At 40.0% G+C, this 27,912-nt stretch overlaps 1 protein-coding gene across 19 annotated transcripts; it reads left to right on the top strand.

The window, feature by feature from the left end:
• Positions 1–146: 146 nt before the first annotated feature.
• Positions 147–27,707, top strand: PABIR2 (PABIR family member 2). 19 transcript variants are annotated; one of them, XM_031005888.3, is made up of 11 exons: positions 198–323; positions 1,091–1,338; positions 3,554–3,632; positions 7,805–7,861; positions 8,175–8,218; positions 8,302–8,356; positions 8,610–8,711; positions 9,976–10,037; positions 11,549–11,613; positions 15,626–15,722; positions 24,988–27,707. In XM_031005888.3, the coding sequence occupies exons 2-11, from the start codon at positions 1,241–1,243 to the stop codon at positions 25,130–25,132; spliced, it is 804 nt and encodes a 267-aa protein (XP_030861748.1). In that variant the 5' UTR covers positions 198–323; positions 1,091–1,240; the 3' UTR covers positions 25,133–27,707. The 19 variants fall into 19 exon arrangements, with proteins under 19 accessions (XP_055232010.1, XP_030861748.1, XP_055232009.1 ...); XM_031005896.3 differs by having other exon boundaries at positions 235–323; positions 11,552–11,613; positions 25,918–27,707; XM_031005889.3 differs by having other exon boundaries at positions 235–323; positions 11,552–11,613.
• The last annotated feature ends 205 nt before the right edge of the window (positions 27,708–27,912 follow it).

The following is a 27,912-nucleotide window of genomic DNA, read 5'->3' as shown; positions in this document are numbered from 1 at the left end:
TTTTTCTCTATTTCCCATGAATATTGGCCCAAACTCCTCCTGAAAGCTGATGCTCCAGCATTTTCAAACTATTGGTTCTTTTCAAAATTGGGCGCCAGGGTCCCCAGGCCAATGCCATCGAGGAAGGCGCCGGGCCCCCTGGAAACGCTCCTCCCCTTTGGAGGCGGATTTCGAGGCGGGGCTCCCACGCACGCTCCGTGCCCGCGGGCCCATTGGAGTGGCCGCTGGACGCGTGCGCAGGACCCGATGGGTGCCCGGACGCGGAAGAACTGGCCTCGCGGAGGTTCCCGCTTCTGAAGCGTGGGAGGCGGAAGAGACTGCAGGTTGTAGATTTTGGTCTTGGCCCCAACGGGTTCCCCCAGACCATTAGAACCCGAGAGAGGAAGAGGAGGCACCGCGGCGGCGGCTGAGAGGCCGAACCCCCAACCTGTCCTCGAGGCGGGAGGGGGGCAGGGAGGGGAGAAGCACCGATCCCAGGGCTGAGGAGCCTCCGGGACCGGGTCCGGGAGCATGGGGGGCTGGACCGGGTCCCCGAGCATGGGGAGCTGGAGCCGCCAAGGCCGCCCGGCCGGGTCCTACCCGACTGTCAGGTCCTCGGTGCTAGCGCTGCCCGGGCAGCCGCAGCATCTGTAGCCCGGCCCCGCTTGTGGTCCTCAGCCGGAAAGATAGCAGCATGAGTTCCGCCGCTGCCTAGTTTCCTCCCCCTCCTCTTCTCCCTCCTCTCTCCTCTTCCCCAGACCACCTCCTTCTTTCCCGCCCCTGCGCTTCTTTTCCCTTACCCTCTGTCCTCCTCCCTCCCCTCTGCCCTCTCCCTTCCCCTCCCTCCTCCGCCCCCTTCCTCTCCCTTTCCCCCCTCTGCCCTCCTCCTCTTATCCTCTGTCCTCCTGCTTTTCCACCTATCCTTTTCCCTCCCTCTTCCCTCCTCCCTCCATCCTTGTTTTCCCTCCATCCTTCTTTCCTTCATCCTTTTCCTTCATTCTGTCACCTTCCACCACTACCTCTTCGTCCTCCTCTCCTTCCTCACCATCATCCTCCCTTCCTCATCATCATCCTCCTTCCCTCCTCCTCTCCTACTTTTCTCCGCCCCCAGCCCCCGCCCCCGTCCCCAAGCCTCCGCCCCTTAGCCCCCGCCCCCAGCTGCCAGTCCCCAGCAGCTCAGTCCTGCAGTGAGAGTCTTGGGAGTCCATAGCTAAGCACCAGGAGCTGAGCACTGCCCGCTGTGCCTGCCTGCAAGTCTGACATGGCTCAGGAGAAAATGGAGCTGGACCTTGAGCCTGACACATCTCATGGGGGAACCCTGAGGAGATCCAGCAGCGCTCCCCTAATCCATGGGCTCAGGTGAGCAGGGTTGGGAAGGATGGAGTACAGGATTCAGGGGCTCCTTGCCCCCATGCAAGCAATCTTCCTTCCTTAAAGTGCACGTTTGAGCTCATTTGGGCTCTTCAACCTGAGGGGGTGGCGACTTGTTTGCTTGACAGTGACTTGGGTCCCAAGGTGGAGTGAAAGTTTAATCTCCAACTTTGGGCAGTGTGGAGGAAACGGTCCCCCTCTACCTGGGGCCGTGTTGTCCCTCTGTAAAAGGAACTGCAGAAAGCTTCTGGCTCTTCTGACAGGTTGCTTGCCCCGACTAACTTACACCAGGGAATGTCAGATTCGAAGCCCCTGGAACTAGATGTGCAACTTGACACCTGTCTCTCAGAGCTGCTATTTCTAAGCTTAGTTTAGGAATCCTGGCATTAACAGACGTTTACTTTAATAAATCACAATTTATCTAATAACTTGTAATTAAGTGGTATGTTCACATCATAGTACGTGATTTGGATTTGCCCTAATGTTTTCAGGTTCTAAAACTGCCTGAAATGCATTGCAGTGAATAAAAAAGAAGGGTGGTCTGTAGCTTAGGGTCAGTGAAAAGGCAGGTTTTAGAAAACGGTGGAGAGAATCGACTCTTCAATTTCAGTGGTAGGGTCTTGTGTTTTCATGTCAATAAGTCATCGAGGGTCTGTTTTAAGGTAGCATCTTGTAATAGTGAAGGTTAGGTTGGCTCACCTCCTGAGCCTATTGTATTTCACTTTTATAAGGAGACAATTCGTCTTAGGTAGAGAGCCAATTTGCGAGACCCTGTAGAAATGGCATTAGTCCAAAAAAGGAGATGAGAGTACAATTAGCCAAAAACATATTAATCAAGCACAGTGAAGGCAAAGAAAGAGATAATCCTTGCTGTTGAACTGATTATAACATCCATATTTTGGGGAAAAAACAGGTTGACTTTTTCATTTATTAAATATAATTTTGAAACTGAGGGAATGTAGGAGTGACTTTTTGCTTTCCTCTTGCTGTCCTTGGCCCTGCATTTATTTTGGTTACTATAACAATAAACTGGTCTTTTTCTGATTGTCTTTTGAAATCTCGTAAGCAAGCAATTGCTAGGGACTTCAGCAATTCTATTGACCTGTATTTAGACTATTGTAGCAAAAACATACTGTTTTTTGAATCATGATTTAAATAATCACTGAAAACACAGCATGATGTGACACAAGAAGGGGCAAGGAGACCAGGCCTGGTCCCAGTTTTCACTAACTAGCTATGATCACGAATGAGTCATTTAACCTTTCTGAGTCTGTTCTCTCTTTGAAAATTAAGAGAGCTGAATTAGGTGATCTCAGTGGGCCCTGAAAGCCCAGTGCAGTTCAGTTCTGAAAATCCTTCTGGAATTCTCATCCTTATTGTGGGCATCGCCCTCTGCTAGGCACTGCAGGGATATTATACAAAGATTAATAAAACACCTCTCTACCAATGGGTTTAAGACACATCCACATTTCTCTTTAATTAAGAGACAAAGTAGGTGTCTCAAGAAGCATCTCATCTCCCAGTGTACTCTTTGGGTTCAAAGGAGAGAGTGATTGCATTCTGTTTGTGGATTGAAGAGAGGTTTGTGCCATGCCTTCACTGAAGGGTATGGCATTCAAGATGGATGTGGAAGGACAGGAAGGATTTTAATAGATGTTGGCAGGAGGGAGAGCATTTGAGGCAGAAGGGGCAACAATCTCAGCTATGTTTATTCCATCAAACAGCAGGGTTCAAAGGTAGGACACATTTTTAGGGTGAGGGGGGAGATGTCTTGATCCAGCTCATATTGTAGAACAATGCTCCTCACCCCTTTTCGCATCATGGCAAACACAGAAAACAGTACTCATTGGTTCTCTGGGGTAAACAGATAAGGCTGCTCAGGTCTGGTGGTAACCGGTTTGGGGGCGTAGCTCTGACCAGAAGCAGCTAGAGTCAACCAGTCGGGAGCTCCGCCTGCATCACCTCTCCCAGCTGCCCCCCGACCACTGAGATCAGTATCTCTGCAAACCCGTAATCCACAGCATACCACTTGGGAAGCTCTGCAGAGAGGACGGTGAGGAGTTCATTCTCTGTATGAAATGAGGAGCCATGGAAGATTTCGTTGTTAACTAGATAACTGATGCTAATGTATTTGAAAGAGATCTTCCATTAGAAAACATTACTAATTTTGTTTTTTTTGTTTGTTTGTTTTTGTTTTTTTCAGTGACCTTTCACAGGTTTTCCAACCTTACACACTTAGAACTCGGAGGAATAGTACAACAATTATGAGCCGTCACAGCCTGGTAAGTATAGAAGTAAGTATCTGAAGTGATTTAGATTGGGGAAAATACTTTGAAATGGAGTTCTTTCTTAAAATGATGTGCTATGCACAATTGTTTAAGAAAGAAAAGATTGATTTTACCTATGTTGTTTACTGCTTATGCTGTGGCCATTCAGCTTTTGGTACCAAAAGGATACATGGTTAAAAATTTTTCTTTGCTGTGTGACTTTGTATTTTTTAAAATTGTTCATTATTATTTGTCACTACTTGCATCAGGCTTGTGAGGTAAGTCAGGATTAACTCCTAATTATAGCTGAGAACAGTGGTCTTCATTTGTCGTAGGATGCACAAATCACTTAAAGGTAGCAGAGTGTTTGTTTCTGACACCTGTTAAACAATGTTGGTTTTCCAAAATGAAGACTCCTTTAAAATGCTTGTATTTATATTCTCTGAAGAGTTACTGATTGTGACTGATCTCTATAGCCAGAGCTGTCAGGGATTGCTTTATTAGTTGGTCGCATTGGGAGAAATTATGATGAGGTTTTTTATATAGTAGCAGTTCACATGTGGAACTCACTTATCAAGCAGCTTCAGTTCTCTGGAAGACATCCGAGGTGAAAGAAGATAGATCCCTAAATGGCAGAACTAGATTTCCATAGTCTATGCACAGAGGTTCATCGGTTTATTTATAGGAGAGCCTCTGACCTCTGAATCATCTAAAATGTATGCACAATTATAATAAGCTTCCAATCCAATAGTGTGTGAGAAGTAGCAAATTAGAAGAGATGCATTTTGGTTAAAAGTATACTAATAGCTGCTAGCAAGGGAGGAGAGGGAAAAACTGAAAAACAGACGTTTTTAAAAAATTAGTTTGTGGCTAATTAGTATAAGGGCTAAGAGCCTGTTAGTACACCCCAAGCGTGTCACTGGTGTAGAATCATGTAATAATTTACGTTCTTAAGGATACCTGGGTCATTAACTTATTCATAAATTCTAGTAATACCTACACTTGCATAGTATTTTACGTATTACAAAGTACTTTCACACATTTAATTGTCATAACAGCCCCTATGAAATAGGGAGGGCAAAGATATTTTTCCCAATTAAAAGAAGCAGCAGCTAAAACTCAAGACGTTAGAAGTCACTTGCTCAGAATCGCACAATTAGTAAGTGGTAGAACTGGGATTAGAATAGAGATCTCCCAGTGCAATTCTGTTTGGTATAATTTGTTTAAGAAAGGGAAAAATAGAACACATTGTAGAAAGATTTCCAACTGAAATGGCTGAAAATACTTACAGGGGGAAATGTTAGCTATCTGGAGGTTTGATTCATTTCACCTCCTTCTCTGAGGACACTGGAAAATATTACTTATTTTTGCTGGATATATGAAAAAATGTTTATACATGTTATACAGCCATGCTCCTGATAACAGTAGCATAGCAAAGAAGGGAAAGTGAATTTCCCTCTCTACACTTCACTTACCTCTTTTGTAAGATGAGAAGATTCTTATCAACCGTGGTCTAGGTTCATCTCTCACTGAAATACCTAGTTTTCTGAAAGGGCCATGGTGACTCACTGCTCTTTGTTGATCCTGATGCATCTTTTCATTCCTACCCCTCTCCTTTCTAGCTTTTTGGTCTTCCAAAACTCAGTTTAATCCTTATATCTCCTTTGGGCAGGCTTCCACAACTATCATAATATTAATTACACTATATACACTCTATCACAGGATGTGCTATAAATCTTAGTACGTTTATCTGTGTCCCATGGTAACCTGTGATGAGTAAGGTGTTTACAAATGAAATGGACTGGATATGCAGATGTAGGATCTTCATGGCTCACCAGCTGATTAGATATAAGGACTAAGAGAAGGAAGACTCCAAGTGATGGAAATTTTGTATTTTGGTGACTGGGGGTTGGCGCTGCCTTTAGTAGGAGTAGAGATTGGTAGTTTGAAGGGGAAAAAGATGAATTCTTTGGGACATAATTGGATTTAAGGTGCCTCTGGCCCCATGATATTCTTCAAAGCAGTATTCTTACTTTTTTAAAAGATTCTGTCCGCTTCCAGTGTAACCACTTTTTACTTTGAGCAGATGACCCTTCTTACTTTACAAAGAAGACAGACACCTATCTTGTGTAAATGTCAGCTTTCTTTGCCTTGAAATGCCTTTAGCTTCACATATGGCATTTCTCCCCAATGGTTCATATGCTTTTGACTCTCCTGTTGCTTTGCTCGGTCTATCATCTCCTCTCTATCTTGTATCTTTTCCCTATTCCTCACGGGCTGTCTTCTTTCCACCTTCTCCAGACTCACGCATCTGATGGGGGAAAACAAACTGTTTTCTTTTTCGTAGGTCTCTCCTTCCCTTTTCCTTCCCCTCTCCAAGCTCTTTCAAAGCATAATCTACACTCCACTGCCTCTAATTCCTTGTCTCCTCATTTCTGGCCAGTTTGTAATCATGCTGCTTCTACCACAACTCCATTAAAAAACTGTTCTTGCAAAAGTCACCAGTACCCACTTAACTGCCAATGTCAGGGGCCTCGTTTCTTATCCCCCTTGACCTCTTTGCTTTATTTAACCCCATTAGCCAGCACCTCCTTGGAGTTCTGGCTTTTTCTTTTTTTTTTTTTTTTTTTAAGCCGATACATTGCCCTGTTGTTTCTGGTACTACACACAGCTTTGCTCTGTTCTTCTTTCTGGTCTTCTTTCCAGTTTTGTCTAAAATTGTCAAGTTGTATATTATGTAAATGTAGCATGTAAATTTCTGACTTTCTCCCCAGTTAGTTTTTGGCCATCCTCATGTCAACTTTCCTGATCATTTCACTGCTTCTTCAGTTTCTTGGGTTTCCCTAACTGACACATCTGCGCTCTCTTCCACAGTCTCCTGTTGGAGAGTCTTCCTGCTGTATTTGCTTGCCTTGTAGCTTGGTGTTTTCTAAATGATCTTATTAAGAGTTCACCAGTGGCTGGGCGCAGTGGCTCACGCCTGTAATCCCAGCACTTTGGAGGGCCAAGGCAGGAGGATCACGAGGTCAGGAGATCGAGATCATCCTAGCCAACATGATGAAACCCCGTCTCTACTAAAATACATTTATCTTATACTCCATTCTCCCTTAATGGTTGTAAAAATTCGCTGGGCGTGGTGGTGTGTGCCTGTAGTCCCAGCTACTCAGGAGGCTGAGGCAGGGGAATCACTTGAACCTGGGAGGCAGAGGTTGCAGTGAGCAGAGATCATGCCATTGCACTCCAGCCTGGGCAACAAGAGCGAAACTCTGTCTCAAAAAAAAATAAAAAGAAACTTAGAGCATTTTATCACTATTTTATACTGCTCACTACATTAGTATTCAAATAAGTTTTAATAGCGTAGGGCCTCTTAAACAGGATAATTGTTATTTGGTTTTATAGTATTACAAGCTCACTTGCATTTCGTTATATAATAAATAGTAGTTGTTTATATTATGACCACTAGAACTCTCTAAGACCTGTTGATATGAATTGTGTCTTACAGTTTGTGACCAGCTTGTAATTATTGTGAAGGAACATAATTTGGCCTCCAAATCATTTCTGCTTTGTGTTATGAAAAAATGATGATCTAAGGGAAAGCATCAGTTATTTTAAAGATACACCTTGTCTTTCCAAATTGTTTTTTGTTAACTAGTAAGATTTGTAGTGATAGCATATGATGAGATTTTAGAATGGATTTGGATCGTGAAAGCAAAACCTCCTTATTGCAGTTTTAAAGTGTTTTTGAAAATCATCATAGACAAAATATTATATACTAGACTTATTAGCCTGTCTTCCCCCATTGCTGCATTGATAATAAAAATTAATAGCATTGGTGTTTTTTTCTTTCCCTTCTCATATTGTTCTTTATTTTAGATAAGTGGGATAATGGATATTTCTAAGGCCCATAGTCTTTATTTCTCTAAATTTACGTAGCTTCACATTCATTTGGGAAAAGTGCTGAAGTCAGTGTCTGTCTAGCAACAGATGGCGCTTTGAGGTTGGACACCTGGTGTACTTTTTGAAGACTAAGTGTACTGCCTTTAGTGCATTAATGTTCAGTGATCTAAAGAGCTAAATTTTGAAGAAGAATATGAAAACTTACCTAGGAAGAGGTTGTACGCCAGTACTGACAGCAGACTGCTGCTTTGTGATTCAGAAAATAGTAAATGTTTACTTTTTCTTTCCAGTTGCTGTCATCCTCACCTAATCGTATTCCTAGTAGCAGACTGCATCAGATCAAAAGGGTAAATTTTACTTACTAGCTCAGATTGGAAATTTTTGGGATTTTACATTTTTATTTTAAAGATGTAGATATTAAAATGAGTTAGGATGCAACTCTGGTTAGTTGGAGACAGATTATAATTCTTCTGGAGCGTGCAGATGAAATATACAAGCGGCATGAATGTTCCACTCTACTGTGATTATGTCAATGAGGTAGAAAAAGTCTTTTTTTTTTATTTGAAGCAGAGAACTATGTGGATAAAAATTACAGTGTGTGGAAGAGTTAATATTTTGTCAGTGATCCTGCCTTTTTAGCATATATGTTTGTCTTTGCAGGAAGAAGGCCTGGATATGGTGAACAGAGAAACTGCACATGAAAGGTTAGTGCTTTGCAAGAGCAGGGCCTAGCCTAATAAGTGTCTTGTTTGTAAACACTGACGGCCCTTCCCTTTGTTTATTTTAGGGAAATGCAAACGGCAATGCAGATAAGCCAATCATGGGATGAGAGCTTGAGCCTGGTAAAGTTTGCTCATGTCTGTTTGGTTTTCATTTTCTAGAAACTTTTATGTTGTTCACTAGGTTCATTAATTTTTTCGCACACTTCTTTCCCCTTCTACTTCCAAATTGATACTTGTTTTTTGATCTCTGCTTTTCCAGCAGAATATTAGAGTCTATACCTTTCTCCTTGGAAAATCTGGGTGTGTTATAGTAGTAAGTAAGAGCTGTGATGTGCTGAATTTATTATGAGGAGATGACACTTTATGTTTACAGAGTGATAGTGATTTTGACAAGCCGGAGAAATTATATTCTCCTAAGAGAATTGACTTCACTCCAGTTTCTCCAGCACCTTCACCCACCAGGGGATTCGGAAAGGTAGGATAACTGACAAGATATTAAGTGTATTTCACAAACTGAGCTGTTTACTCTAAAACACACACAAATCACCCCACTTTTAAAGTATCCAATGCCTTGAAGGAAAATCAATGAACATCTACAGCAGTAATTTGGAAAATATACATATATATATGTATATTCTTGGTCTTCTTAAAATATATATATGTAACATATATATTACATATATATAACATATATTACATATATAACATATATATTACATATATAACATATATTACATATATAACATATATATTACATATATAACATATATATTACACATATATAACATATATATTACATATATATAACATATATATATTACACATATATAACATATATATATTACACACATATATAACATATATATATTACACACATATATAACATATATTACACACATATATAACATATATTACACACATATATAACATATATTACACACATATATAACATATTACACACATATAACATATGTATTACACACATAACATATGTATTACACATATAACATATATTACACATATATAACATTACATATATAACATATTACATATATAACATATATTACATATATAATATATATATTACATATATTACATATATATTATATATATTACATATATTACATATATATTATATATATTACATATATTACATATATATTATATATATATTACATATATTACATATATATTATATATATATTACATATATTACATATATATTATATATATATTACATATATAATATATATATGTAATTTAGTTATGAGACACACAGACAGCCAAGTAATTCTAAAGATATTGTTTCTGTCATTTTGAAAAGAACCTTTTGAAAATGATTGTGGGCCTGGTATGGTGGCTCATACCTGTAATCCCAACTCTTTGGGAGGCCAAGGTGGGAGGATCACTTGAGCTCAGGAGGTCGAGAGCAGCCTGGGCAACATGGCGAGACCCCATCTCTACATTAAAAAAAAAAATAGATACAAAAAAATCAGTTGGGCATGGTGGCGCACACCTATAGTCCTAGCTCATCAAGAAGGTGGGGCAGGAAGATGGCTTGAGCCCAAGAGTTCGAGGCTGCAGTAAGCTATGATCGCATCACTGCACTCCAGCTTGAGCAAAAGAGAGACCCTGTCTCTAAAAAAAAAAAAAAAAAAAAATGAAAGAAAACTGGAGTGCTAGAACTATTTTAATATTGAATATGTTTTTTCTAGTAATGTTTTTCACCCTTCTTACAGATGTTCGTGAGCAGCAGTGGATTGCCGCCAAGTCCAGTTCCCAGTCCAAGACGATTTTCAAGGTAAGCAAACTTGAATTTTAAATGTGGTTGAAGTGCCATTCATTACATTTATCTCTCAGATTAGCTTTTTGTGGCTGGGCGGGGTGGCTCATACCTGTAATCCTAGCACTTTGGAAGGCCGAGGCTGGTGGATCACCTGAGGTCAAGAGTTCAAGACCAGCTTGGCCAACATGGTGAAACCTCGTCTCTACTAAAAATAGAAAAATTAGCTGGGCCTGGTGGCAGGCGCCTGTAATCCCAGTTACTCGGGAGGCTGAGGCAGGAGAATCGCTTGAACCAAGCAGGCGGAGGTTGCAGTGAGCTGAGATCGCACCATTATACTCCAGCCTGGGCAACAGAGCAAAAACTCTGTCTCAAAAAAAAAAAAAGAAGATTAACTCTTTTTCCCAATGTTTCACTGTGAAATTTTCAGACATCAAAAGTGAAAGAATTTCATGGTGAACAACCATATACCCACTGCCTATAATCTACCATTAACATTTTAACCAGAGTTTTTTCTTTTCTTTTTTTTTTGTATTTGAGATGGAATCTCACTCTGTCGCCAGGCTAGAGTGCAGTAGTGTGATCTCAGCTCACTGAAACCTCTGCCTCCCGGGTTCAAGCAATTCTTTTCCCTCAGCCTCCCAAGTAGCTGGGATTACAGGCATGCGCCACCACCCTCGGCTAATTTTTGTATTTTTAGTAGAGATGGGGTTTCACCATGTTGGCCAGGATGGTCTCAATCTCTTGACCTCGTGCCCTCCTCGGCCTCCCAAAGTACTGGGATTACAGGCGTGAGCCACAGCGCCCGGCCCCAGAGTTTTTTAGGGGGAATTTAATGCTGATTTATATTTAGTGGGGAAACACACACATACACACCCCCCACAATAATACATCCTTTTTAAGAATAAGGAAAAAATGTTAAAGTTCATAGACCAATCAAATCCAAATTACTTTATTTATTTTTGAGACGGAGTTTTGCTCCTGTTGCCCAGGCTGGAGTGCAATGGTGCGATCTCAGCTCACTGCAACCTCTGCCTCCCGGGTTCAAGTGATTCTCCTGTCTCAGCCTCCTGGGTAGCTGGGATTACAGGCATGCACCACCATGCCTGTCTAATTTTTTGTGTTTTTAGTAGAGATAGGGTTTCACCATGCTGGTCAGGCTGGTCTCGAACTCCTGACCTCAGATGATCCGCTTACCTTGACCTCTCAAAATGCTGGGATTACAGGCGTGAGTCACTGCGGCCCAGCCCCAAAATACTTTTTAAATAGGGTATCTTTTTTTCTTTAAACTGTTGGGGGTATTTTGTCATATAGAATATTTTTTAAAGGACTTAAAATGCTGTATTATTCCAGGTTGCCATATGCTGGGTCAAATCATGTATTGGCATTTCAGTTAATTACAGAAGAATTTTCCATTTCAGTCATTGATAAGATTGTCCATTTTATTTATGTATTTGTTGGGCTGGACTGCTGTTTTATCTTGCATCTTGGATGTTCTTCACATTATCCTGTTTGTTTTTTCATCAAAGCAGGAGAAGTCAGAGTCCAGTCAAGTGCATTAGACCCAGTGTTCTTGGTCCTCTTAAAAGAAAAGGTATGTAGCAGCATGGTGACTATAGCTAATGCTACTGTGTCACATACTTGAAATTTGCTAAGAAAGTAGATCTTAAGTGTTCTTACCACACACGTACGAAAGGTAACTAGGTGAAGCAAAAGATGTGTTAAAAACTTGACTGTGGGCTGGGCATGGTGGCTCACGCCTGTAATCCCAATACTTTGGGAGGGCGAGGCGGGTGGATCACCTCAGGTCAGGAGTTTGAGACCAGCCTGGCCAATATGACAAAATCCTGTCTCTACTAAAAATACAAAAATTAGCTGGGCGTGGTGGCAGGTACCTGTAATCCCAGCTACTTGGGAGGCTGAGGCAGGAGAATCGCTTGAACCTGGGAGGCGGAGGTTGTGGTGAGCTGAGATCGCACCACTGCACTCCAGCCTGGGCAACAGAGTGACACTCCATCTCAAAAAAAAAAAAAAATTGACTGTGATCATCATTTCACAGTATGTACATACATCGGATCATCACATTGTATACCTTAAATATATATAAATTTATTTGTCATTTATACTTCAGTAAAGCTGGGGGGAAAAAGAAAAAGATAAGCATCATGCTTCTGGTCTTATACCTAGCCAAGCTTGAATTAAAAACTAGAACTCCTGTCTGAAATGAGCTAACAGCATTGCTCTCTTGTGTTCTAGGGAAACTCAAAAGTATTCTTCCAAATGTTTGCTCTGCTGGTTCTCAATTTTGTAAATGAGTTATTTGATACATCTATATTTTCTTATACTTCATAACAGTTTTATTCATATATTCATATTATCATTATATATTCAAAAAATTGCCTCTCATCTAAATATGAAAGAGATGCATAGTTTATAAACTGCAGAAATATATGCTAATGCCGTAGCAAACATATCCATAAATGTGCTGTGTACTCAAATATAAGGTGAGGTTTACCCCCTCATCAAATTATGCCTCATCAAAGCAAGAATTGCCTTATATTCAATTCTATAGAGTTTTTTATATAACAGGGTGCTCTCAGTTACCTTATTTTGAACCACAAAGCAGTAGGCTAAAATAGTTTAGTTTAGTATCAGTCAACACTAGTGTTAGATGCTTATAAAGGGCACCTGATGGCATCTCTTTAAAAAGGCAACACAGGTCTGTAATACCAGCACTTTGGGAGGCCGAGACGGGAGAATTGCTTTGAGCTCAGGAGTTTGAGACCAGCCTGGGCAACATGGCAAAACCACGTCTCTACAAAAAATACAAAATTAAGCGGGCGTTGGTGGCTTGTGCTGTTACAGCTACTTGGGAGGGTGAGGCTGGAGAATTCCTTGAGCCCAGGAAGCAGAGGTTGCAGTGAGCCGAGATCGCAGCCTGGGCCACAGAGTGAGACCCTGTCTCAAAAAAAAAAAAAGCAACACAGGTTTTTGTTTGTTTTTTGAGACCGAATTTCGCTCTTGTTGCCCAGACTCTGGAGTGTAGTGGCGTGATCTTGGCTCACTGCAACCTCCACCTCCTGGGCTCAGCGATTCTCTTGCCTCAGTCTCCCGAGTAGCTGGGATTAGAAGCACCCACCACCACCACGCCTGGCGAATTTTCTGTATTTTTAATAAAGGCAGAGTTTCACCATATTGGTCTTGAACTCCTGACCTCAGGTGATCCACATGCCTCGGCCTCCCAAAGTGCTGGGATTACAGGTGTGAGCCACCACGCCCGGCCAGCAACACAGTTTTATTCATTATTCCTGGGGATATGACTACATGCTTGCAAGCGTCAGGTGTCATTTTAAACGAGTCTTAACAATAACTTTTTTTTTTTTTTTTTTTTTGAGGCAAGGTCTTGCTCTGTCACCCATGCTGGAGTGCAGTGGTGCAATCTCAGCTCACTGCAACCTCTGCCTCCTGGGCTCCTGGGTTCAAGCGATTCTCCTGCCTCAGCCTCCCAAGTACCTGGGATTACAGGAGTACACCACCATGGCCAGCTCAGTTTTGTATTTTTAGTAGAGACGGGGTTTCGCCATGTTGGCAACACTGTCCTCAAACTCCTGGCCTCAAGTGATCCACCTGCCTCGGCCTCCCAAATTGCAGGGATTACACAGGTATGAGCCACCGTGCCCAGCCATTAACAATAACTTTTTTTTTTTTCATTGAGACCAGTCATTAACAATAACTTTTTTTTAAATTGAGACGGAGTCTTGCTCTGTCACCCAGGCTGGAGTGCAGTGGTGTGATCTTGGCTCACTGCAACCTCCGCCTCCTGGGTTCAAGTTATTCTTCTGCCTCAGCCTCCCAAATAGCTGGGATTACAGGTGTGCACCACCATGCCCAGATAATTTTGTATTTTTAGTAGAGATGGGGTTTTGTCATGTTGGCCAGACTGGTCTCAAACTCCTGACTTCAGGTGATTGCCCGCCTCGGCCTCCCAAAGTGCTGGGATTACAGGCGTGAGCCACCGCGCCTGGCCAACCGCACTTTTAAAAGCAATTCAGCAAGTGGTTTCTTTGTGCAGATCACCTTCAGGGCCAATAAACAGACCAACTTTTCTGATGTTAGGGGAACAGGTATTTGTGGCTTTGAAAACTTTCCAGTCATAGGATCATACACAGATTCCAAAAGTGCTATATTTCAAACAACTTAAAATTAAAGATGGTGTGCTCTGGAAAATAGTTCCTGATATGGTGACAATATTTGTATTTAGTGTATAAGTTTTATTTTATATAGTTCCTGATATGGTGACAATATTTGTATTTAGTGTATAAGTTTTATTTTATAAACAGTCTTTCCTTAATCTTATAGGGAGTTATTTGTAGTCCTAGGAATGTTCTCAGTAGCCAGTAAGTGAAAATAACAGTTGGAAATAAAGCTATTATTGTTGTTACTATTACTAACTTAAAATTTGTTGCAGGAAGTTGAAGGAATTACTATGGTTGTTTAGTTTTACAGCTATTCCCAAATACACCAGCAGATGGAGGAATTCTTTGCTCAAAAGAGCTGAAGTCTTTTGCTAGTGAGGCGAACTCAAAAGCCCAGCAGCAACTTTTAAAAGCTGCATATTAAAGCATGGAAAAAAACAACTTTTGAGGATTTTCAGCAATTTTCAGAATAGTCCCAGAGGAAAGATAATATGAATTAATTGATAGCATGGACAAAATGAATGTTGCGTTTGTTCTTGCTTGATCTTTTTTCATTCTAATTGTACAGTTTTAAGTTCAAAGTTACTAATTTTCTACTGGAGTATAGACAGGCTCATGAATTAAATTGTCTTGAACATTCCGTTTTCAAGCTCAGATGAAGAGCTTCAGAAGCAAGGAATGTGTATGTTTTAAATAAAATCAGAGCCTGATTTTAAAGGAGATTATTCTAACTTAGGGTTTTACTCTTTGTACTCCTGGTAGCAAAATGTTAAGCATTATCCCTGTTGGTGCAAAGTTTTTCTATTAGCAATTCTGAGAAGATCTGTATGATTGAGGTGGTCAGTACAATACCAGTTTTGTGAATTGAGTAAGATTTGCTTTTGATTACAGGTGTGTTTTCAAACTTATCTTTTTAATCTTCATTTTCATTAAATAGTGTGAAAGCAACTTTTTACTTATACACTACTTATCAGACTACACATTTTTTAACCAGTTTGACACCATCTCAGGAAATGTTCAGGTATCAAAATATATAAAACCAATAGGCCTTGCTAACTATGTAGCATACAATATTGACTGAGTTTCAGTTATTTGGGAATTCTTTATCTCTACTGTGGTCAGCCTTGCTTCATTTTGCCTGATGCAGTCAGTGTTCTACTTTCCTATTAATGTGAATATGTCCGTAGCACGCTGTGGATAATGAGTGAGAAATTTTTTAGGGCTGCCAACTTTTTGATTGAGTTTATGTGGAAGCATATTTCTTCCATGTTAAAGCACATGGGAAAATAGTTTTAAGAAGTGGTTTGAAGAAGTAGTCTGAGCTTTGGTTAAACAAAGGTCATCATATGTTAGCACCACGCCTGTATTTGTAAAATTGTTTTATAGTAGCATCATCTCTTTCTGTTTTAGGTGAAATGGAGACAGAAAGTCAGCCCAAGAGACTCTTCCAAGGCACTACCAATATGTTATCTCCAGATGCCGCGCAACTGTCTGATCTCAGTTCATGGTAAAAAATGAAATAAAATGAAAAGTATATTAGAGTATAATCCATTTTAAAAGAGCCACATTGAAAGTATATTGGGATAATTTAAAATATTTTTCTGAATTTTGTTAATATTTATTTTTTATATCATTATTTTGGGGATGTGACAATATTATAAAACAGATACCTGACAAAACTCAAAACACCATTGCAAAGAGATTAGAAAGAGTTGATACAGGTGCTTCGTTAATAGCAAATGAATCTGAATAGCAGTTGACTTAGATTTTTATCAAGTCATAGTAAATGGCATTCTCTAGGAATCCAGAAATGTGGTCCTAAAACATGGTGACTTGGTAACTAACAGATTTTTAAAAATTATTACGGTGAATGAAGAAGCTTCTCTTCTTTTAAGTTTTAAAATTTTTTCATCACCTCAAGTCTGAAGAAGCTTCACTTGAGGTGTTTAGCTCAATAAAATTATGCTTTCTGCCCCCCAACTCCTTACCATCAAAATTGTCCAAAGATTCTAATTTAAAATATTTTCAACTTCTTATCCATGCTCCCATGAAGGGGAAATCTATGGAGGATAATGTGAAAAAAACAGATTATTTCAAAGTGAACAGTATTTCATTTGGAAATGTATATGTCTTTCTGACACCTTCGCTTTCGTTCCCAGCTCCTGTTAGGTCAGCCTGTCATTAGTTGCCAATGGTGTGGCAGTGCCAACTGCTGGCTGGTGTGAGAAAGAGTCTCTGGGTGGCTGTGGGTAATGTGTATTGATTGTAGCTGCTCTGCCTGCATTTTGTATCCAGTCCTTTTGACCTAGCAGAGGATACCAGGATTCTCTTAAGCATAGTATTCTCTGATTAGCATTATCTATTGTTATCTTTTAGAAAATTGTGAAATATTTCAGAACAATGCTAAGGTTTCATTTTTATAATAACATTTCCTGATTCTTACGGTCTAGTCACACACGTTTTTTAAATCTTACTCATCCTAGTTTAGGTCTTTAAGGGCCTTCAGTGTTTTCATGAGAACGTTAACTTCTTTTCCTATACCTGAAGTTGAGCACTTGAGTGCTTATGTACACATTGGAAGGAAGGGGAAGGGATAAGTAGCAGTGACCAGGTAATATTTTGAAATATTTCAGTATGTTCTGATCAACTCACTGAATACTTTTGTAATCAATTGTGTACTGTTTTTCAGAATTTTTTTTGTTCCCTGAGTTCTACGGCTGAGGATTTTTTTTTGTTTGTTTTTTTGAGATAGGCTCGCTCTGTTGCCCAGTCTGGAGTGCAGTGGTGTGATCTTGGCTCACTGCAGCCTCTGCCTCCCGGGTTCAAGAGATTCTCCTGCCTCAGCCTCCCAAGTAGCTGGGACTACAGGCATGGGCCACCACACCTAGCTATTTTTTTTTGTATTTGTAGTGGAGATGGGGTTTTGCCATGTTGGCCAGGCTGGTCTCGAACTCCTGACCTCAGGTGATCCACCCACCTCGGCCTCCCAAAGTGCTGGGATTACAGGTGTGAGCCACTGTGCCCTGCCTGAAGATCTTTTTAAAAAGCCCATGAGGGCACTCACTTTAAAAATAGCAAGATCATACCCCTTGAATGGAAGGAGTGTATAAGCCACTTATAAGCTATAAGAATGGATGATCCCTTCTTCCCAAATCACTTATTCATTGTTTCGTGTGAAATAACCTGTACTTCTAGTTGACCAAGAAGTCACAGATTATTCTAGTTTGTTAGTCTTGTTGATCAGTACTATTCTAACCTTGGAACAGATAGATGCCTTTTAGATTGTTCTAGCTATTTTCAGCTCCATGGTCTCTTTTCCTCTCATCTCTGTCTGTCCTTGCTAGTTCAGTATGCTAATTTTGGTACAGAGTGCCTTTCCAGGTATGTAGATGATGGCAAAGAGAAAACTTCTGAAGCTTGTCAAGAGGACTATTGGATGAAACTCTATCCTTAGTGGAAAGTGCATCTCACTTTTATGGTAAAGTGTGTTTTAATAGGCACATGACTATAAATAGGTTTGCTTACCTAGTTACTAACCAAGTGACCAAGTTAAGTAAAAGATATGACAGCATTTTACCAAGCTAAAAACATACAGGGTGAGGTGACTTATTTTTTTATTGTCTTTGGCTGACAGTGCAGGATGCTGTAAAACAGGTTCATGCAAATAAGTAAGAAAGGAAAGAGAAGGTGCAGTATTTACGAAGGGTCTTCTCTCATTGTCCAGACATTTATTCCTCCGAGCAGCACAACCTAAACCATCTCTAGCAGTGGCTATTGTGAGGCTTCTATTTCCTTGTCACTACTCCCCTACCCTGTAGACCCGTGAATGGCTAGGAGAGCCCTGGGAACGTCAACATTGGTGATGAAGGAAACTTTTTATTTTATTTTTTTGAGACAGAGTCTCGCTCTGTCGCCCAGGCTGGAGTGCAGCAGTGCAATCTCGACTCACTGCAACCTCCGCCTCCTGGGTTCAAGCTATTCTTCTGTCTCAGCCTCCTGAGTAGCTTGGATTACAAGCACGTGCCACCACACCCGGCTAATTTTTGTATTTTTAGTAGATATGGAGTTTTGCCATGTTCTCCAGGTTGGTCTTGAATTCCTGACCTCAGGTGATCCACCCACCTTGGCCTCCCAAAGTGTTGGGATTATAGGCATGAGCCACTGCGCCTGGCCAACTTTTGATTCTTAAACGTAAAAAGCTGTTGTGGCTGGGCGCAGTGGCTCACGCCTGTAATCCCAGCACTTTGGGAGGCTGAGGCGGGTGGATCACGAGGTCCGGAGATCGAGACCATCTTGGCTAACACGGTGAAACCTCGTCTCTACTAAAAATACAAAAAAATTAGCCTGGCGTGGTGGTGGGCGCCTGTAGTCCCAGCTACTCGGGAGGCTGAGGCAGGAAGAATGGCGTGAACCCGGGAGGCAGAGCTTGCAGCGAGCTGAGATCGCGCCACTGCACTCCAGCCTGGGCGACAGAGCGAGACTGTCTCAAAAAAAAAAAGTTGTTGCCTCACACAAGAGACATTTGCTTTATTCACAGCCACTCATAGAGTGTCAACAAGCCAAGTGTGGTTCAAATAATCTGAAAAAGAAATCTGTTACTCAAAATTCACAAAACTAAGTGTCAAAGATAGTTAAGTCATTAATTAAACTTCCAGATGATGTTTTTAGTCAGTTTGCAGCAACTGTACTTCTGAGGTTATTAAAGCTTACAATTGTGCTAAGACTTTGGGGACACCTTATATACTAATGATGCTGATATTTTTGCCTATAATTAAGAGATTTTTAAATATGATTTTTTTAAATATAAAAACTGGATCCTGGCCAAGCACGGTGGCTCACGCCTGTAATCCCAACACTTTGGGAGGCCGAGGTGGGCGGATCACTTGAGGTCGGGAGTTTTAAGACCAGCCTGGACAACATGGTGAAACCCCGTCTCTACTAAAAGTACAAAAACTAGCCGGGCATGGTGCGCATGCCTGTAATCCCAGCTACTCGGGAGGCTGAGGCAGGAGAATTGCTTGAACCTGGGAGGCAGAGGTAGCAGTGAGCCAGGATCACACCACTGCACTCCATCCAGCCTGGGCAACAAAGCCAGACTGTCTCAAAAAAAAAAAAAAAAAAAAAAAAACCAAACAAACAAACAAAAACTGGATCCTGCTTTTGCAGAAACTTTATTTGAGACGGAGTCTCGCTTTTGTTGCCCAGGCTGGAGTGCAATGGTGCAATCTCGGCTCACTGCAACCTCCGCTTCCTGGGTTCAAATGATTCTCCTGCCTCAGCCTCGCGAGCAGCTGGGATTACAGGCATGTGCCACCATGCCCGGCTAATTTTGTATTTTTAGTAGAGATGGGGTTTCTTCATTTTGGTCAGGCTGGTCTCGAACTCCCAACGTCAGGTGATCCACCCGCCTCGGCCTCCCAAAGTGCTGGGATTACAGGCGTGAGCCACCTCACCTGGCCTTTTTTTTTTTTTTTTTTTTTTGAGACAAGATCTGGTCTATTGCCCAGACTAGAGTACAGTAGTGTGATCATGGCTCACTGCAACCTCTGCTTCCCGGGCTCAAGCCATCCACCTACCTCGGCCTCCCGAATAGCTGGGACTACAGGTGTGCACCATCACGCCGAGCTGATTTTTCTGTTTTTGTAGAGACCGGGTTTCGCCATGTTGCCCAGGCTGGTCTTGAACTCCTGCGCTCAAGTGATGTGCGTGCCTTGGCCTCCCAAAGTGTTGGGATTACAGGCATGAGCCACCGCACCCAGCCTCTTTTATCTCTTTAATGTAGTTTCATTAATCAGAATCAGACGTTCATATTCTTAGAAATGGGGATAGAGATAGGAATCAGCTGTGTTCTGGTTTCTGCTACCAAGGTTGGCAACCTACTTGATAACAAAACTAAGGAATCTGTGCTAGGCTTGATAGCGCTGCGGCTAATTTTTTGTTTATTTACCTACCTGCTGTTAATCTGATAGAACCCAGCTTATTGACTGAACAAGGCACAAAGTGGTTCAGCCAGATGGGGTGATAACATGAATCAAACCGGATATCTTAGTTTTGTGATTACTTTTATCATTGGATGGTTTTAATGATTTGCTATTTTAATGAAACTACAGAAACAAGTGCCCTCTATCTTTTAGAGAGCAGAAAAAGGATCAGATCATTAGATGTTATCTTGTCATTTAAATATTTATAGTCTATTCCCTGCCCCACCCAACAAAAGGAGAGGTGGCTTTTACAGCCTTTAGATTAAAGTTTATATACTAGATAACAATCTTTAAAATCTGACATCTTTTGAAGCATAAATTAAGTTTGAAATTTGAGTGTGGACCTATTTGGAGTTTGTGTCCAGTTAGGCATACTTTTTTTTTCTTTTCTTTTCTTTTCTTTTACTAAATGAAAATTCCCAGGTCTTTGCCAACCAAATCTGGAGGACATTATCAACCACAAGGCAGGAATTATGTCATTCTGCATTTAGTCCTTATGGACATCAAAATTTGAGCATAACTCAGAAGTCTACCTTTGATTCTTTCTGCACGTTGGGAGCTCTTAATCTGCTCTTCATTCTTTTGGGGGTGAGACTGTGTGTGTCTGCAGCATACTATATAAAATAAAGGAGTTTTCAGGGCTGCTGGCCATACGGTGATGATTAAATGATAGTCTCTTTCTTTTTTATGAACGGAAAACTTACAAATTTCCTTACCCCGTGCTTCAGTGTTAATGTGATAGTTTTAACACATTTTTTGTTAAATTTGTCTTAGTGGTTCTAACACTATTTTTAATGTTATATGTGTCATGTCAAAATTTCATCATGAATATGTGACAAGTACAAAAAATAAGTTTTAATCATTAATTAACAGGAATGTGTATGTCTGTACACATCTCTAAAGTACATGTGTATACACACACACACACACACACACACACTTTAGAGATGTTTATGTGAGCAACTTAGACATCTATGCTGATAGTTTAAAACTCCTGTCTACCTTCACCATAAAAATGAGCAAGTTAAAACAGAAAAAACAACAAAAACACTCCTGTCCTCAGCATGACTGCAGACTGATATTTAAATATGTGATCTTAAAAACTTAGAAGTTATTCAGAAGGATAATACTGGGACCCTTAAGGTAAGATAGTAGAGACCAGAGAACATGCCATATATATCAGTTTAACCCAGAGCAAGGGGTGTGGGGATGCCCTATAGTCATACCTTATACCAAAATTTGTGGTAGGCTTGATAGGGCTGTGACTAATTTCTAGTGTATTTACCTGCCCGTCATTAATCTGATAGGACCCGGCTTATTGACTAGACAAGGCACAAAGTGGCTCAGCCAGGTGGGGTGATAGCATGAATCACACTGGACCTCCTACCTTTGTTATTACTTTATCATTGGACTTTTAATGAGTTGCTCATACTTCATCCTTAGTTTTTCTAGACAGAGGGCATTACTTTAAGTCATAAGTACTTTTTTTTTTTTTTTTTTTTTTTGAGACGGAGTCTTGCTCTGTCACCCAGGCTGGAGTGCAGTGGTGCGATCTCAGCTCACTGCAAGCTCCGCCTCCCGGGTTCACGCCATTCTCCTGCCTCAGCCTCTCCAAGTAGCTGGGACTACAGGCGCCCGCCACCACGCCTGGCTAATTTTTTATATTTTTAGTAGAGACGGGGTTTCGCCGTGGTCTCGATCTCCTGACTTCGTGATCCGCCCACCTCGGCCTCCCAAAGTGCTGGGATTACAAGCATGAGCCACCGTGCCCAGCCAAGTCATAAGTACTTTTGGTTGTGTGATTCAAATATTGCCTCAATATGTATATTCAGTGGCTGGAATTAATTTGTTCAGTTTTGATTCAGGGATTCCTATGTCCAATTTGAATTGTCCAGATACTTTTTTACTGTTGTCTGGCTTTCGGCCATTAGTCTAAGTAAGGCTCATTAGCACTTCCATCAGAGCTTAAGCTAGGAAAGAAAGAAGAGGTAAACTCAAATTAGACCAGAACTTGTTGCTTTTAGAAGCTCTAGTAGAAGATTTAATAGTAGACTATGAACATTACTTTTGTGCAGTGATGTTGCTGTGGGTTAAAAAATCATGTAAGTCTTACTTGACATGGATAGAATAACAATGAGTGATTTGTGACGTGAAGTCTCTGCTTCCATGACCATGAGTAGTTGTACCAGATTAATTCAAACGGAAACTAGATTTTAGTTAAGTGAAAATGTCTGGTTAAAGATTTACCAAGTTCTGAATCTAAATTGCAGTGGAGACTAAATGTAAGTGTGCTATTTTCTGTTAATGAACAAAATTATATATATTTATATTTTAATAATAGGGAAGACATTCTGAAATAAAATGTTCAGGGCTTTTTTTTTTTTCTGCTCCTCAATTAGCTTATTTCTCTTAAGGTAATCAGCAGTGTTAGAAGTCAAATTTCACTGCACGAGTCATGTTTTGTGTTTTTGAATGAATACAGGATTCACCCAAGCAAGCAGGCCTTATTACAAATGGAATCTTTTAACCCAGGGCTCACCGTAAGTCTGGTGGTTAGAATAAAGAATTCTTTATTTATATTCAGATTATCTGCTTGGTGGCCAAGTTTTAATCTAAGCCCATTTCTTCCTGCCAAGTAGCAAAGAGCGTGTCCTTCATTTGCCCGGCCAATATGTGCTTTAGGAAAGTAAATTCATTTTAATATTAGTCTAGGCAAAAAGCTGCAGGAGGAAAAATCACATATGTTCCAAAGGCAAATAGAAAGGTCTTTTGATTTTCCAATGTCTTGGATTATCTGTGCAACTTTCTTTTAGTAGTTTGAGTAATTCATATTTTAGATCCATTTTGCCATTTGGTTGAAAAAATATCGGAGCCAGCTAAAATTTCCAAACTTCTTACTTAAAAGTGGTATTATTGATGATGCATTTGACAGCAGTGAGCGTAGAGTAGGAGTAGTGTGGAATATACTGTTTCCATTTTTAGTTTTACTTTTCTGAAGCCTATTTGTAGTCTGTCTCCATCTAAAAACAATCTACAAGCAATAGAATGAAATGACATTTTAAAGAAAAGTAGAAGAGTAGAGAAGCAAGGGTGGGGGTGATATATTTCACTGAGGGTAGTACAGGGCCCAGAAACTTTCTAATGTACCATAGGTTACTTTTAACACTAGAAGTACATTACCTTGGACATTCAGATAAATGATAATATTAAAGACTCCTAACATTTCGACTCAGAGCATGTTAGACTGGAATGGGCTTTTTCAAAGGAGCTAGTGACCAAACAAACTAGAACCCATGTTTCCTGATTCATAATTCCTTCTCCAATTCGATGCTTTTTTCCTTTTCAAAAATAAAAAGTGTCTGTGTAAATTCTAAAACTGCCCAATTACCTCTCCCGCTTTGTCTGTCACTGTGTTTTCTTCACTCTCTGTACCCCAGCCACAATAGTCTGCTTTTGTTTGATTCCTGGAACTACCCTTGCTTCCTCCCAAATCTTAACTAGTTAATACCTGCTCATCCTTCAGATTATAGCAAATATCATCTCTGGGGAACCTTTTCTCATTCGTCCGAATTAGATTAGGTTACCCATGTTACATATTCTCATAGCCCCTTGTATCTTTCCTTTATCACTTTTATTGCAAATTATAATTATATATTTATTAGCATGATTATTTAAATGTCTGTCTCCTGCACAATACTGTAAATTCAATGAGGGCTGGGACCACGTCTGTTTTAAACACCGTTGTATTTCTAATATCTAGTGTACTTCCTGCACTTGGCAGGCACTCAGTAAATATTAGAATAAGTGAATGATTGAATTCAGGGCAAATATAAAGCATAGAGCTTATTACTGGATTGATGGAAACCAAAGCCAGAAAGGCAGCTTGATGCCAGACTGTAAAGGCTCTCAGTTCCTTGCTGAAGTATGGAGCCAGATTCATGAGTCAGGCCAGGTTGATGGTTGGGGAACAGTGAGCCCCCGGGCTGGATAGGGAAGGAATCCCTGGGCTGGGTATAGAGGTTCTTGATGTCCAGATCTGGAGTTTTACTGGAAGGATAGGAACAGGAGCCAGTTGTCAGGATAAAGAGGCAATAGACAACGGGTATTGAGACCATGAGTGTAGATTATTCATTGTAGAAGCTTAACTGGAGAATAACTGAAGGGATCAAAGAAAGGGACTCTTCTAGAAATAGACCTTTGGGTTTTGAAAGCAAGAAGAAAGGAAATAGTGTAAGGAATTATAAATGGCATAGAATCGGAGGGGGAAATCATTTAAAAAATGTGTTTGAATTGAAGGCCCTTTGGGAATGGGGAAGTAATCAACTCTAGGGGAGTTGAAAGACTTTGTTTTAGAGTAGAGGAACTATGAGGCAGTGTACTTGATCGAACACCTGTGATAGTCCGAGTATGGTTACCTCAATAAGTAACCATTCCTCTTGCTCCAAGCCTGATGGGAAGGTAAACATAAGAATAGAAATTTCTTGAGCTGAAGTGAAGTGAAGGAACTCCCTCCCGAAAACCATGGCATGTCACGAGGAACGTTTATTGTAGGTTAGGCGGTCTGGTGCCTCCAGGGGGGACAATCAAATGATACAGGACCTCAAAGAGTCTTACTTTGGATTTCTGTGGCTTTATAATGTGGTATATTATGTAGTTCATTGCTGTGGCTTTATGCTTTTTTATTATTTACAAGTGATTTACTGATTTGTGAGCTCTTGAAACTGTGTCATTGCATGTTATGTTTACCCTGATAGTTGCATTTGCTTATAATTCTTTTTGCTTTGTCTTCAGTTCAGATATTTTGGATGGCAGTAGTAGCAGCAGCGGCTTATCCTCAGACCCGCTGGCTAAAGGCAGCGCTACCGCAGAGTCTCCAGTAGCATGCTCCAATTCATGCTCTTCGTTCATCTTGATGGATGATCTCTCACCCAAGTGACTTAACCATTTCTGATTCAACGTTTTAACTGCTGTTTCCTACATAAAATGTTTAGTGGGGAACGCAGAGAACTTTGATCCATAATGAGGATTAAAGTTTTACAGATTTCACGCATTCTGATGCTATTATTACTCTTTGGCATCTCTCTTCTCCAAAGTACAATTTTGTGAGCCTAGTGACCTTACTAATATCTGGTTTTGCTGATCTCATTTTGGATTTAGTGATTAAATCTCAAATGCTGATTTTTGATTGCTTAGAGGAATCTTTTTTCTTAGTGCCTCAAAAAACACCTATTTTGAGTCTATACATTTAAGAAAGGCACTGATATGTATTGCCTTTAATGGTCCTTTTCTGCAGCAGTGATATGACAGATTTGATCAGAAATTCTCTTGCTTGAGAGATTTTTTTTTTGTCCTCTGTTGACTACATAGTTTCAAATCTCTCTTTATTTCATGATGATATATAAATTGCTTTTAATTATATTAAATTTTTATTTTTCTGCATCAGCTTAAAGTACATTATTTTGTTTCCCTTTCCTGTTTGAGCCGCTTATGCCATTTCTCACAGAGGGGAAGAAATACGTAGTTGCTTTCATTATTCTTATTGCTTCTTTGCTGTTGGGGTGTGTGAAGTGAGCATTGATTTTAGTGCTGAGAATGTAAACGGACTTACAGGATGCTTGGATTAGTCATCACAGGTTCTTATGACTTTGCTACCACAGTTGATATATTTCTCCTCAAACCTGTTGCCCTAAGGAATATATAAAATATTGTTGATATTTCTAGGTGGTGTTATCAAGGAGAAGAAATTCCTGCCTTGACCAGATGTGTGGAGCATCTACAAATGAATGAATAGTTATTTACACACAAACCACTGTGTACAAAAACGTCCATGGAGCTGTCAGTGTCTCGGGTGGCATTATGAGGCCTCAGGTGCCTTGGGGTACATTGTCATGCTATAAGGGATGTATATCATAAGGTATGGTGGAAGAGGGGCCTTATGTGTATGATTGCCACATACTGTTTCTGTTGCTGCTTTTTTTCCGATTCCTTTTTGTCATTGGATTTGTTTGTTTTGTCATGTGGTGGATGGTGTTTTAGTTATTGTGTTGCTGCCAGAATCAGAATCCAGTTCTTGTTCTTACTGCCTTATAGTTATTGTGTTGCCACCAGAATCAGAATCCAGTTCTTGTTCATACTGCCTTGTAGTGAGGGCAGTTTAATATCTACAAAGAAGCTTTTAGAAGCTGAAAAAGTCAATGTGATTGTGCATTCTGCTTTTAAGAAGCTGTTTCAGCTATGAACTGTGTACGTGCTATAAGTGTGAGGTACCATAAGTTATTTAATTTTTAAAAGAGGAGACTCCTGAGTGAGCTGTTTAAGAAATCTGAGTGTAATCTATTGTTATGTTATTTATAACTAGGTAAAATGTCTGTCGTGATAGATTTCTTTTAATGTTCAGATACTGTGGTTGGGTTGTCTATATTTAATATGCAGATTTGCCTGCTGGAATCATAATCCATTTTTAAGTGAATGTAAGAAATGAAAACTACTGCATTTGTGTCTTTTTGAAGGCAAAGATCCTTGGATTTTAAAGGAAGAGTATGTGCTTTGAAGGCACTCACAGACTAGTAATAGCATATGGCTTGAAGGGAAACCCATTCTCTTTCAATTACAAGAGAGCATCACTTAGCGTGCAGTACTTCTGTTACAACATCCGATGTGTCCTTTATTTTAAATTGTAACCATAACAGCCATTAATGGCTTTATTTCTTGTATTGCTCTCATCTGGGAAAAGTCTCTACTTCTTCAAACGTAACATAAATCTATTATGAAGCTTGTACCCTAGTATGCCATTATAAAGAAAAAATTCTTCGATGGTATGCAGTGTATCTATTCTGTTTGTAAAAGATCATGTCAAAATGTTCTGCCTCTATAGTGATAATAGATGGTTTTGTCTTTCAGGAGATTTATCCACCTACTGTCTTCTTTGCCTTAAAGGGACACTTGGCCATCATTTTTAGGCTCGAACTTAACACTGTTAAGAAATAACTGAAATATGATGGTATTTACATTAATTTTTGAAATTCAATGGTGGGATAGAATTAGGTCAGGAAATGGAAGTTGTTCCAATGGTGTGAGAACTAGGAGACAAGATGATTCACTTTATTATTTAAACCAAGCTTCATTTTTAGTTTTTGTTGTTTAAATGGACTGGAAAGTTAAGTTTTTGCAGGGATTGTTTTGAAATAAAGAGATATGCTAACTCACAGATGAACTTTGTTAAGACCCCTTTATTTTTATATAAAGTCTAATATTTGAAAAGTGATTGTTATAAAGTAAAATTCTCTCTTCCTATTCTAATATATATCATATATTTCAGGCTTCTATTTGAAAACAGGTATAAGAGATGATATGATAAAACCCTATAGATAATGTTTTTTGCTTCATTGACTTATATAATCACTGTTTCATGATTACTGCTTTTGGAATAATAGGAAGTTTTGTGAAATGCTGGCCTTGTGTATATCTTAGAATGCAAATTTAATAAAGTGTGTATACATGCATAAAATTTACTAGTGTTTTAAAAGTCTGTCCTTTGTTCTTAATAATAATTATTTTCTGCCCCTATATCCCAGTAGTTTATTCTCTGTGTCTAATTTCAGGTCAAGTTTGAATAAAAGGATATCAGAAACACAAAAGAACGAATAGCTATGTTGAAGTTGGGGCTGTTTGCCAAAATGAAGTGAAACCTCTCCACATAATCAAATTTTCAAGAGT

The sequence above is a fragment of the Gorilla gorilla genome, chromosome X (genome assembly GCF_029281585.2).
Source record: "Gorilla gorilla gorilla isolate KB3781 chromosome X, NHGRI_mGorGor1-v2.1_pri, whole genome shotgun sequence".
Lineage (NCBI taxonomy): Eukaryota > Metazoa > Chordata > Mammalia > Primates > Hominidae > Gorilla > Gorilla gorilla.
This window is presented reverse-complemented; position numbering and strand designations above follow the sequence as displayed.

Excerpts from the sequence above, each read along its gene's own strand:
- PABIR2 (XM_031005886.3), top strand. The coding sequence starts at position 1,241 with ATGGCTCAGGAGAAAATGGAGCTGGACCTTGAGCCTGACACATCTCAT. Across the intron at positions 8,357-8,609 it reads GGGATGAGAGCTTGAGCCTG|AGTGATAGTGATTTTGACAA; the intron begins GTAAAGTTTGCT and ends TTATGTTTACAG. Across the intron at positions 10,038-11,548 it reads AGTCCAAGACGATTTTCAAG|CAGGAGAAGTCAGAGTCCAG; the intron begins GTAAGCAAACTT and ends TTTTCATCAAAG.